General features: G+C 41.0%; 1 protein-coding gene across 2 annotated transcripts in view; it reads right to left on the bottom strand.

Moving 5' to 3' along the window:
* Positions 1-12,320, bottom strand: part of AMPH (amphiphysin) — a 187,154-nt gene extending 174,834 nt beyond the window's left edge. For both annotated transcript variants that reach the window (XM_029233264.1, XM_029233265.1), the window contains exon 1: positions 12,224-12,320. In XM_029233264.1, the coding sequence (XP_029089097.1) occupies positions 12,224-12,292 (69 nt within the window). In that variant the 5' untranslated portion in view covers positions 12,293-12,320. The remainder of the gene's footprint in view (positions 1-12,223) is intronic.
* Positions 12,321-12,640: the final 320 nt, after the last annotated feature.

Raw genomic sequence — 12,640 nt, 5'->3', positions numbered from 1 at the left:
AAAAAACCCAAGCCTAGATTGCTTCACTGATGAATTTTACCAATATTAAGAGAAGAACTAACAACAATTCTTCACAAACTCTTCCAAAAAATAGGAGATGGGTCACTTCCCAATTCATTGTTTGAGGCGATTATTAGATACAAAAAACAGACAAAAACATCACAAGAAATGAAAAGTGTAAAACAATATCCATTAAGAATAAAGACACAAGTTCTCAACAAATACCTTTAAAAAAATTAAACTTAGAATCTAATAATCCAGGTCCTATCAAATGGGGCTTCTTCCACAAGAGACCAAAACCATCCTCTGAGTTTTGACCACACTCTCTACTAGGCACGTTTAGCAATCTCATTACTATTCACTCTACAGTAAAACATACAAAATCAATGTAATTACAAACATATCTCCCAAACTCGCCCATCTCCTTCTGTCACCCACCAAAAATACACAGCAGTTTTTTGAGACAAATATTTCTACTTTTTGTGACTGATGCATTAGCCAGCATTATTCTAAAATTATAATGGTTTTTACAGAACCAGATTTCACAGACTCTGATCTTCTATGCTATACAACACTCCTCATAAGGAAGACATTTGGCCCTTGATGAAACATCTCCAATTTGGCCTCCACAAAACTGATTCCTTTGAAATCTAAGTAGGCTACCTTAAGCATAAGGATATTTTTAAGCATAGTATAGGGCACTGCTTTTCACTTTCTTCTCTCTACTACATTGGAGATAAATTTATAGTCACTGGGTGGAAGAAAGCCTTACTCTCCAAATTATAACCCTGGAGTGGACCTAGGAGCTCATACCCACCACAGAATCTCAACCAAATGCCCTTCTCTAAAGCAGTGTGCTTTGCAGATTCATTAAACCTTTGAATTACCAGAGGAATTTATTAAAATGCATATTCCCAAGTCTTAATAAGAGATCCTGGTAAGTTTTAAAATAGGCCCAGGAATCTGTATTCTTAACTCACCCACTCCCCAAATGTTCCTGACTATTGAGAAAACACTACCCTGGAGGTACCTGATTTCTAGATTCACTCCCTATGCTTAACAGGAGCAACCACAGGCCAATATAGGTACCCAGGAGAACCCTCTGCTGACCATGTTTCATAATGCTAGTGGTCCCCATGGTCACATGCATTTCCTAGAGGGGTGGGAAGAAAAATCTGGACAATCGTTTTCCTAGAGACTCAGAGAAGAACCCACTGAACAGGGAGCAGGTTGGAAGTTGAGTTTTTGCTATAGAAACACGTAGGTTAAAGAGGCAGGATTTCTTGTACAGATGCCTCAAATATTGAGGAATAACAGGGCATGTGAAAGGTATCATCACACTGTTCTAGGCTGTGCTACCACAAAATGGGAGATCTTTCCAAGGCTTGGGCCATCTATGCTACTCAACTGTTACTAGCCATTACTAGGTAGAGGAAGAGACTGCCTGCTACAAAAGATTCTCTTCCAAATTTAAGATTCTTCCTAAGCTGCAAATCATCTCAGATTATTCCTAAATTCAAGACCACAGCCTGCAAAATAATCTAGTCAATGTCTACAACATAATTAAGTCAAGTTGCTGCCAGCCTTAACCATGTGTGTTCTCTCTCTTCTCTCTCTCTCTCATTAAAAGTTGGGAATCCAAGTGCATTCAAACCTTTTAAAGACAAACCAATGTTTCCAGATGTGTGGCATTTAAGAACTTTATAAGGGCTTTCATATTTATTTTGCGTTTCTGATGGTTTACGATAAGAGACCTTACAAATCCATAAAAGCAGATTGGGCTGGAGTTTACTGCTGTTATACAAAGGGATCTTTGTATGACAGATAATTCAGAGGGCAAGTCAGCTCGGAACCAGTGTCCTGCCTCTGTATCAAGGGGGAACTCTGACCTAGAAGGACCCTTCAACACGTGAGAGTAAAAATCTGATCACACAAAAGAGGGACTGCGACTACAGAAGGACCATCCCAGTTAGGGTCCACTTTGCCACTCTGATAAATACGCAATGCAAATGGTAGAAGAGATCATTTATAAAGCCAACGGTAACAGTCAATTCTCGTTACCTATTGTATATTCTACAGCTCTTTTCTTTTTTTTTTTTTTTACAGCTCTTATTTTTATCTTAGTTAGTTGAATAAGGGCGAAGAGTATGATGTTTAGAATGCTTACTGACTCCTAAAATCCCCACGCTCTTACCCTACTCCCCTTGCCTGGACAGCTACAACTCATCCTTAGGATCTGAGCTTAAAATCTACCTGCTTCAGATAGGTATATGCAATCCTCTCACTCTAGGTGAGTTCCCTAGTTACATTTACAAATGGTTTTTTTCTCCTCACAGAATTTTTTATTATGATTTTTCATTAATAACGATTTAGTTATTAGTATATTCAAAGATTTCTCTCTCTACCACCTCCTGCTGGTCTTTGTTGAATGCTATATTACAAGTGCCTAGCAAGTGCCTTTTGGGCCTTAGATTCTTTTTTTTTTAAATTTTTATTGGAGTATAGTTGATTCACAATGTTGTGTTAATTCCAGGCGTTCAGCAAAGTGAATCAATTATACATATACATATATCCACTCTTTTTTTAGATTATTTTCCCACATAGGTCATTACAGAGTATTGAGTAGAGTTCCCTGGGCTATAGAGTACGTCCTTATTAGTTATCTATTTTATATATAATAATGTGTATATGTCAATCCCAATCTCCCAATTTATCTCTCCCCCCCGCCCCAGTAACCATAAGTTTGTTTTCTACATGTTTTGTAAAGAAGTTCATTTGTACCATATTTTTACATTCCACATATAAGTGATATAATATGGTATTTGTCTTTCTCTGACTTACTTCACTCAGTATGAAAACCTCTAGGTCCATCCATGTTGCTGCAAATGGCATTATTTCATTTTTTATGGCTGAGTAATATTCCATTGAATATATGTACCACATCTTCTGTAACTATTCCTCTGTTAATGGGCATTTAGGTTGGTTCCATGTCCTGGCTATTGTAAATAGTGCTGCAATGAACGTTGGGTGCATGTGTCTTTTAGATTCTTAATAAATGATTCTAAATGAATAACTGAATTTTACCAGGTTGATTTCACAATCGAATATATTAACTATTAGAATATGTAAATTTAGCATCCTTTTACTCAACAAGTGTCAGGTGCCATAACAAAAGTACATTTATTCATACGTCCATGTGTATTTTATTAAATCATTATAGGCACTTTAAGATAGAAAAAATGTGTATATATGTGTGTGTGTACATATATATATGTACACATACATATATATTTGTTCAGGTTCTTCCCACTTATGAACTAAACTTTCAACTAAAGAACTATATGAGAATAAGATGAAAATGACCAAAATCATGGATTTCTGATTTTCGTACATCTAAGTAGCTTCAGGGTAATCAAAATTTATATATAAGTATATTACACGTAGCAAATATTTCAAAACTAAGATCTTTTTCATGGCTTTATCCAACATTATTCCTAATAAGAGATTTACTCAATATATATTCAGGAAATATATCTACTAAAGCACTACACTTAAATTTAGACTTACTTTGAATTGGTAAGAATGAAGTTTCAGCTTCACTTATTAAAAGTTGGCCTGTGGATGTGTTCTCAGGAAAACGTGATTACTCTCATGTTAATTTTGTACAATGCTGTGTATGTAGTCTTATTATATATGTTCATCAGTGAATTCCTCAAACTCTGTGATGATGGCAGCTTCATTATGTCAATGTTAGCCATTATAGAGAATATCTGGAAAATTGTATCTGCAACATAAGAAATCTTTATATCTGTTTTCCCTTCATACAAGCCCACAGGTTCAGTTATTTCCTCGGGAGTTCTACTCAGACAGCCCCTAATTTAAGTGGCTAGAAAAATAAAAAATTGTGTTTGAAGAGTCAAGTGGAAATTCCCAGACCTTAAAAAGTCAGAACATATTTTTTTTAATACTCTTTGCCTTCTCGACTCCTCCCCTCACAAAGTGCTTCACAACATTTTGAAACTTAATCACACACACACACACACACACACACACACACACGCGCACACCCTTAAATGGACTGATGGCCCAAAAGAAAGTCAGCTTACAAGAAAGGATGCTGGAGGTCCTCTAAGGTAGTATTCCCAAACTGCAGGCTGGAAATCCATTTAGTATGTCCCCTTAGCATGTTATTAAAAACAGAACAGAGTGGAGTGGCATAGAACGGAATGGATAATCAGTGTTTGCTGATAATGAATTTCCTAACTTAGAAACCCTGGCATGATGGGAAATCTTGGAGCGAGAAGCTGTGTGTATATGTGAAAGTATATTTGGAAATAATAGGCCCACTGATAAAGAGCTCACATATTTGGAGCTCAGGCATTCTGTGACACAGTGGCCATAGTTGAGTATAATCCCAGAGAGAAAGGCTTCCTGGCCCTGCCCTCACTGTGAGACCTATCAGTGGGGACACCATGTTCCTGACACACTGCAGTGCTCACTCTGGAGGACAAGCGTGACATCTGAATGCTGGACTCCCTTTTAGAACCCTTTTCCATAAGGCCACAGTAAAAACCACAGACTTCTTTAGAGAAGGGACCCTCCCCATAGGATTTCTGAACTTATCACAAGACGGGGACCCCATGGAGGAGTAAGAGATTCTCATGATACACTGGATTCGATGTTGAAACCATTTAATTAGAGTATTTTTTTAAATGGGACCTAATTTTATACCTCTAGTAAAGTGGACCATATTATTTACACAAGTGTTTCAGGTATTTTAAGTTGTATCGGTCCACAGACAAGCTGACTTTTAAAGTATGATTTATGGAACACACACACACACACGCACACACAATATGCTATGTTGTAAAGGATAATGATAACTCTTACTAATATTAAAATCTCAATCCCTACAGTTCTAATTCCCTATTCCTGGAGAAAGAAGGATGCATGGGTATATGCATGTTTATGTGTAAAAAAAAAAAATGAAGAAAGAAACATTACTGTCAAGAATGTCCTCAGAATTATTTTTAGTTTTGTCAGTTCCTAATACAGCCAGAGAAAATTATCTTAGTAGATGAGAAGGTATAAGCTTGTACAGTGTAGAAGCGGACAACAACAAAGTCTTCTGATGATCTTAAAAGGGGAAACCCTGGATGTGTCTCAGAGACTCAGTCTCCAAAGTGTCCTCAAATGTAAACATGGTCATACAAGCTACTCTTCCACAGACAAGGCACTGGGATCCATGGAAAGTGTCTCCTGGTCAGAGCAGGGTATTCCTTCTCCTATTCAATCTGCATAAATAAATAAACACAGGCACGTACACATCAGCACATGCACACACAAACACCAACCACATGTCTCCCTTTGAGAGCAAACCAAGATGTGCGCACCAGCAAGGCAACAATTTTTTTTAAAAAACCCACAAATGTCACACAATTAGGCATAGAAGGAGACTACACTCTTTTTCTTGCCACATCACACAATCAGCGTGGGGCTGAACCACAGGACTTTACCAATATTTGACTGTTTGACTTACAAAAATAACAATTTAGTACAGTTCAACCTAACATTGATGGAGTTCCCACCATCCTCAGAACTCATAAGGTTAATTTTATTTGATATACTACCTCCACAAAATGACAATTCAAATGACAGTGATACATAGTGACACCTTTATGATAATTTCACAAAAGTCAGAGAGAAAGAATAATGTGGAAGGGTGCTTTCAGACAATGTGTTTGCAGGGTTGGGAAGTAAACTAGCAAGAACATACAAAGTCAAATAATACATCATCACCGAGTACATACAATTCACAAGACATTAGGTCCTTGTCCTCAAGCACCTACAATTTACTTGGGAAGTTATAATGCAAGAAAAAAAATCGCACCTATTATTTTACAATAATTACTCAGGGCAGATAAACTGGCACAAAGAATATCAAACAGTGCATGTCTTTAGAGTTTAAATAGCATAAGTCTCTTATTAAAACAAAAAAAAGAAATCTAATGCTGAAAAAGGCTAGTATTATACCAAAGGCTTCCCTGCTCACTAGAGTCACATTAAAAAAAAATGTTTAGGGCTTCCCTGGTGGCGCAGTGGCTGAGAGTCCGCCTGCCGATGCAGGGGACACGGGTTCGTGCCCCGGTCCAGGAAGATCCCACATGCCGCTGAGCGGCTGGGCCCATGAGCCATGGCCGCTCAGCCTGCGTGTCCGGAGCCTGTGCTCCACAACGGGAGAGGCCACAGCGGTGAGAGGCCCGCGTAACACAAAAAAGGGAGGAGAAAAAAAAAAAGTTTAAATCTTAAAAAATGTTTAAAGTGCTCTACCAATTTAAATACTGCATAGAGGTCAAGGAGGGTTAAGACCAAATAAATGTCACTGGATTTCACAAATGAACAAAGATGGACAAAAAAATCCGAAAGGGATTAAATATTTAAGTAAAAAAGGCCTCTGGATAAACAGGCAGACTGACTGTATGTGTTTATATCTGTCTCCTCCCAAAACCCAACAAAAAAACAACAGCAAAGGAATAAAAAGGTATGAACATACATGGATAAAAAGAGGAGAGGCACTACTAGTGGATGAGTTCAATACATTTTACAGAAGCAGAAAAATAGATAAAAGAATGGAAACAACTCAGCAGAATAGAGAAAGCTACTTTTTAAAAGTGGCTGTAGAGGCAACCAATGAAAAAGCAGCCAATTCTCACTGCACAGTCACACACACAAACACACTCCGGCATCAAACATGGTTCTACCAAGTACTACAGAAAGTGAGGATAAAGAACAACAATGACAATGGGGGACAGTCATTAGATGTGCCTTCAAGTCCCTTCCTCGACCCCAACATTGGCAAGGAAAGACCCAGGATGACAGCTATTTAGCAGGCCTAGAAAAAAAAGTCAGCCCAGGTTACAGCAAAAGGGCAGAGGCTCCAAACAGAGGGGAGTTGTGGGTGGTGTCGCTCAGTGGAGAATATAATTGCATTACCTGATATATTGAACTTTTGATAATGATATTGACAGGCATTTGACAGAGCTGATGAAGCAAGAACAAACAATTCTAAATAGTTCATAAAAAAATAAGCAAACAGAAATAAAGGCTATTATTAACTCTAGGGAAACAAAAAGCTGTATGGAAAACCTAATCTTCAGATAAGACTTCATTAAAATTTTAAACACACACAAAGGGCACCATTAAGAAAGTAAAAAGGCAAGCCACCTTCTAGGAGAAAATATTTGCAAATTGTCTATCTCACAAAGGATTCATATCCTGAATATATAAAGAACTACATACCAAGAAGAAAACAACAAGCAACCCAAATAAAACACACAGGCAAAAGACTTTAACAGACACTTTGCAAAAGAAGATACCAAAATAACCAACAAGTATTATACAAGAAAAGATGTTCATCAGGGAAATGATGGTAAAGGAATTAAAAAGGTATGAACATAAACAAGACAAAGAACAAAAGAGACATGAGGGGTGACAGATATCTGGTTTATAATAGAAATGTTCTATAACTTGATCTGGGTGGTAGCTATATGGAAATCCATACACATAAAAATCCACCGAGCTGAATATTAAGATTTGTATACTTTAGTCAACAAACATTATACTTTTTCTGATGTTATCAAGTAAGCTTTTAAAATTTTTATTTTATATTAGAGTATTGTTGATTAACAATACTGTGTTAGTTTCAGGTGTACAGCAGAGTTATTCCGTTATACATATTCACGTATCTATTCTTTTTCGATACTTTAACTTTTTAAAAATATAATCCTCAGCAATCAACAATTTTTGCTCTATTATTAGGGGATATGGAAGTAGAAGGATGAATGTAAGAGAGCTAAATCTTTACCGGTCTTCACCAAATAAGAAAGGATAGATCCTTTCCTATCTTAAGCTTATTTGTGATTAGTAATAGCTACCTCTGGGGAAACAAGACTGGCCATTGAGGAAAGGAGAGACAGGGGACTGCTATTTTTCATAATAAGTCTTTTACTAATATTTGATTTTTTAAAACTGTGCATATATTAACTTGATGGGAAATTTTTAAGTGAATATTAAGTTATAAGCTATTAGCTATGTGATTATTTACACAACCACGGGGCAGAGAAGGCCTCTGAAGTGCGCCGCGGTGGACACCTTTCATTTTGCCAGCGCAGTGCCCATTCCCTTTTCTGTGCTCTGATTCTCCCTCCTCTACCAGCAGTACAGATGGTCTAGGGGAAATTTCTCCACCCCAGCTTCCGTAGTAGCCTGTGACTCAGGCCCAATCCAACCCATGGCCCTGGCCCTTGGCCAGAGATATATTTTCTTTTCCAGGGATAGGCACAAGCCCAAATTTGGGCCGATGAGGGCTATACTGAGGAGTTCTCTGTAAATGTGGCCTAGCCTAGAGGGGCTGGCAGCCATCTTGCCACCAAAAGAGAAGAAGGTGCCCAAGAATGGGGCTGACAGGATGGACAGCAGAGATGAGAGATGAGGAAAAGACACCTGAGCCCTGATGCCTGTGGTTGAGCCCTGGTTCCATGCAGGTCTGAAGTCTGTCTTCCCCTGCCGTTTTCATAATTATAAGAGGCAGTACCGTGTAAGGAGGAAGTATTGGACTGCGTGGCTTCAAACTTCAGCTTTACTGCATACTGTGTGACCTTGGGCCTGTCACTTGACCTCTTCCTAATCTATAAAATAGGAATAGTAATAGTACCAACCTCACAGAATCAAATGAGTTAACATGTAACACACACACATATGCACATATATTTTATATATACATATATTATATGTTCATAGCTTAATACAAACATATATTCATTAAAATCTCATTTAAATTTATGTGTGCAAGAACCATATTTTTACTTTTAATTAAATCCTCTTCTTTCCTTAAGCCAGTTTGAATTGAGTTTTCTGATACTTACAAGTGGCAGGATCCTAATTCAACAGCCAAAAGAGAAACCATGCAAAATCAATCGATAGATTTAAGCAAATATATAAAACATACACATAATATAAACATAAATGTGCTCTATAACAGAAGAAAAATCCTTAAAAAGTAAACAGAAAAGGAAGAAATAATGTTTGGATTGATAAAGTTTCTGCCCTTACAAATAACAAGATGGAGATGCTACACAAAATGGGCACAAATATAAACACACCATTCACAAATGAAACAAAACAAAAACGCAAGAAACTAATGTTCGGGTTTTAAAAATCAAACATGAAATAAACAGGAACTAATTTTTTCCGATGTTAAATCTAAAGAGTGCTTTAAATTTTATTATCTGGTGTTGGCAAACGTCCCGTGGACTGCCAGTGAGAATGTAAACTGACACAACCTTTCTGAAAGGCAATCTAGCTATAATAAAAAGAAGCACACCTTTGACACCATAATTCTTCTCCTAGGAATTCATCTAAGGAGATACTTAAGAGTGTGTGGGAACATTTTCCCTATAAGTTTTCTCACTGATTGTATTTATATTCGAAAACACTGGAAACTGAGTGTCCAAAAACAGGGGGTCCATTATAACTCATACATTCCAATACTGTTCAGTCACTTATAATAGTGATGGAAAATATGTACATCTATTGAAGAACATTCATGATTATTAAATGAAATAAACCATATAGGATGCGCCTGTTTTAGTTGTATAAATATATACACATACGTAAGGAAACAAATGTACTGGGATACATATCAAATGACTGTGAAATCTCTGGGTGGTAGAATTTATGTGTCCTAATTTGTTGGTGGGGTTTTTTTTCCCCTTATATATGTATTTCATTCTTTCTCCAATGAACCTTTACAGACTTTCAATAAGAAAAAATGTACCTTAAATTCATAGAAAGCCATAAATTACCTCTTGGTGTAGTTTCAGTCATGCATTTGGAGCCAAAATGCATGCAAGCTGTTAGGTGGAGTACAGGTGATAGAAAAGTCGAGGGAGTGGACACTCTTTTGAGAAAATGTGGTGGTAGAAACAAGGAGCAAAGGGTCTCAAAAACATACGTAGCATATCATTATTGCAATGGAGCATCTGGATAAGAGGAGGAGACCGAAGATGGGAAAAGAAGGAATCACTGGGGGAGATGTCTTATCAAGCCCAAACAGCAACACACTGCTTTCCATTGTCCCGCGGCTTCTGTTTGGGATCGACTGGGCTGCCTTAACTGGATTCCCACACGCCCTTTTCCCATGCGCTGCATGGGCTCAGAACTTACCCAGGGACAGAACTCATACTCTCAGCCTCTTGGTTGTCTTAACCCCCTAAACTAAGTACAACAGGCAGTTTTCATCCGAAGCTTTCCCCAGGGAAGAAAGTAGGACGCTTGAAGCTCTGCTCAAGGCTTCCCTAAGCCACCTTGATTAACCACCAACCACAACTGCTATCATAATACACACCATTATGAAAAAGTGAGTTTTCAACAATTCATAAAGGTTTGAATGCTCTCTAAGTCAGCTTACATTTTCTTTTCAGTTATTTCTGGCATATTAACAGCTGGTGACCTAGATTAAGAAATAATTTAATATGTCAAAAGGCAGACTGTATCAATAAATTCCCTCACAGATGGGAAGTGGATTCAATGAAAAGCTTCAGACCTAAAATTCAAGTACTTACTTGGAAGGAGGGAGAGGGTGGGGAGGAATACCTACCAGTGGGTAAAAGGAAGTATGGAAAAATGACAAAAACCTGGCCAGGATCCCAGCAGATCATGGCTACTTTCTGCACAAGTAGCCAGGGACTAGAAGGGGGCAGGAAGCCTTGTTAATTCAGCTGCTAAAGGAGCGACAGGAGGATCACAGTTCAGGATGAGCTTGGGTAGATATTAAAAGAAATACAATCCTCTTACTGCATTGAGAGCATGCATGTGTGAAGGGAGGGACGAGAGGCAGCCACCCAGCCTCTGGGCATGCGGACAGGCAAAGGAATCAGTGCCCCCTTCAGCTGAGTTCATGGGAGTCAATGGGAACTGGGGGGGCGTCCTGAGCCCAAGTCTGAAAAGGGAAATTCACCGTCATAGTGGGCAACGCGGCAAATCTGACTTCCAGTAAAACAGAAAACCACTAAACATCCAGAATCCCAGGGATGGAAAATACTTCCACGTGAAAGAGAACACAGTTCAAGTGACACGGACCGCGGGGCTCATTAGCCAGTGTCCATTTTCAAGTACAATGCTTCATCTACAATATGAATGTCCTTTGCCCAGGACACAAATGAAGACCTCAGTGCTGGCAAGGTCTTGACGACAAGCAGTGGGCAGAGAAGCCAGGCAAACCCACTGCCTGCTACTGTACCTCTCCAACTGCTCGGGGCTGGGCTTGATTTGGACATGGCGTTCATTTGTGCCCACCTCTCGGGGAGAAAAATAAATTACTGTGACCAATCTTGAGGGGCTTGTGAAACACCAGGGAACCCAACCCGTGCAGCATAGATTTTTTTTTTTCATGCAATAAAACGCCCTCCTCTGTGCAAAAATATGCAGAGAACTGTTAGGTTCAGGTCATATTTATTTTTGACCTTCCAGAGAAGGACGCTGACGTCAAAAGGGATACACATACAGAGAGACCCCTCAAAAAAAAAAAAAAGGAAGAAAAATCGAAAGAAAGAAGTGTGCATCTAGATCTCGGTTTTGAACTTCGGGGTTCACTGCACAGTACTGTATTAAAGCCCTTGGCTCTTCGCGATCAGCCTTCTTAATCCAAACATATTTCTTCGGAGGTAGCTTCTGTGCTAAATCGCTCGTTCCTGCTGCACCCAAGTAGCCAGGAAATCCCGCCGGAGGAAGGACAGCGCCGCAATCTCCCGCCGGGACCTGCGGGCCGCGTCCCCACCAGCCGCCTGCGGGCGCGCGGCCAGCGGGCGCCGGGAGGAAGATGCGCTCAGCTCCGGGAGCCGCGGGCGACACGCCGCACCTGCCACAGCTCGTGCCGGGCGCCGGCCCAGGAAGGCGGGGAGCGCGGCCAGCCGCGCGGGGAGCGGCGAGGCAGCCGGGAGACCCGGGCCAACCCCGCGCCTCCTGGGACAGGGGCTGCGCGTCCCCGGCGCTCCCGCCTTCCTGCCGGCTCCCCGCAACGCCGGGTGCCGCCTTGCTGCAGTGGCTGCGGCGGAGGGCAGGGCGTCCCCGCGACCCCGGCCCGGCCTCCTGCGCTCCCCCACATCCCACCCCCGCCCCGGCCGGCTCGGCCCTGTCCGCCGCGTCCCCGCCACCCGCTTCTGACCTTTTCCTGCGCGCGGTTGAGTCGCTTCTGGACGTTCTTGGCGAAGATGCCCGTCTTGATGTCGGCCATGGCTGCGGGTCCGCGGAGGCTGAGAGGAGCGGAGCGGGCGGCGAGGAGGAGCGGGAAAGGAGGAGCGGGAGAGGCGGCGAGGAGCCGCCGAGCGCCAGGAGGGGTGAGGGAGGGGCGCGGCGGCGGGGACCCACTTAAAGCGACAGAACGGAGGCGGGACGCGCCGGGCCGGTCGGTGACACGGGTGGCGAGCTAAAGAGAGAGAAGAAGCCAAGAGTCGAAATGCCCAGAGAGCGCCCACAGTGATGGCAGAGGAGGTCTGATGGAGAAAGGGAAGGGAGCCGAGCAGCAGCCGCAGGGCCCGCAGCAGCTCCAGGGTTCTCTGAAGGCGGAGTTTGTGGTGGGGGA

This window comes from Monodon monoceros, unplaced genomic scaffold (genome assembly GCF_005190385.1).
Source record: "Monodon monoceros isolate NGI ecotype Baffin Bay Population unplaced genomic scaffold, NGI_Narwhal_1 Super_Scaffold_2, whole genome shotgun sequence".
In the NCBI taxonomy this organism is placed as follows: domain Eukaryota; kingdom Metazoa; phylum Chordata; class Mammalia; order Artiodactyla; family Monodontidae; genus Monodon; species Monodon monoceros.
The sequence above is the reverse complement of the archived record's forward strand: the minus strand, read 5'-3'. Positions and strand labels throughout refer to the sequence as shown.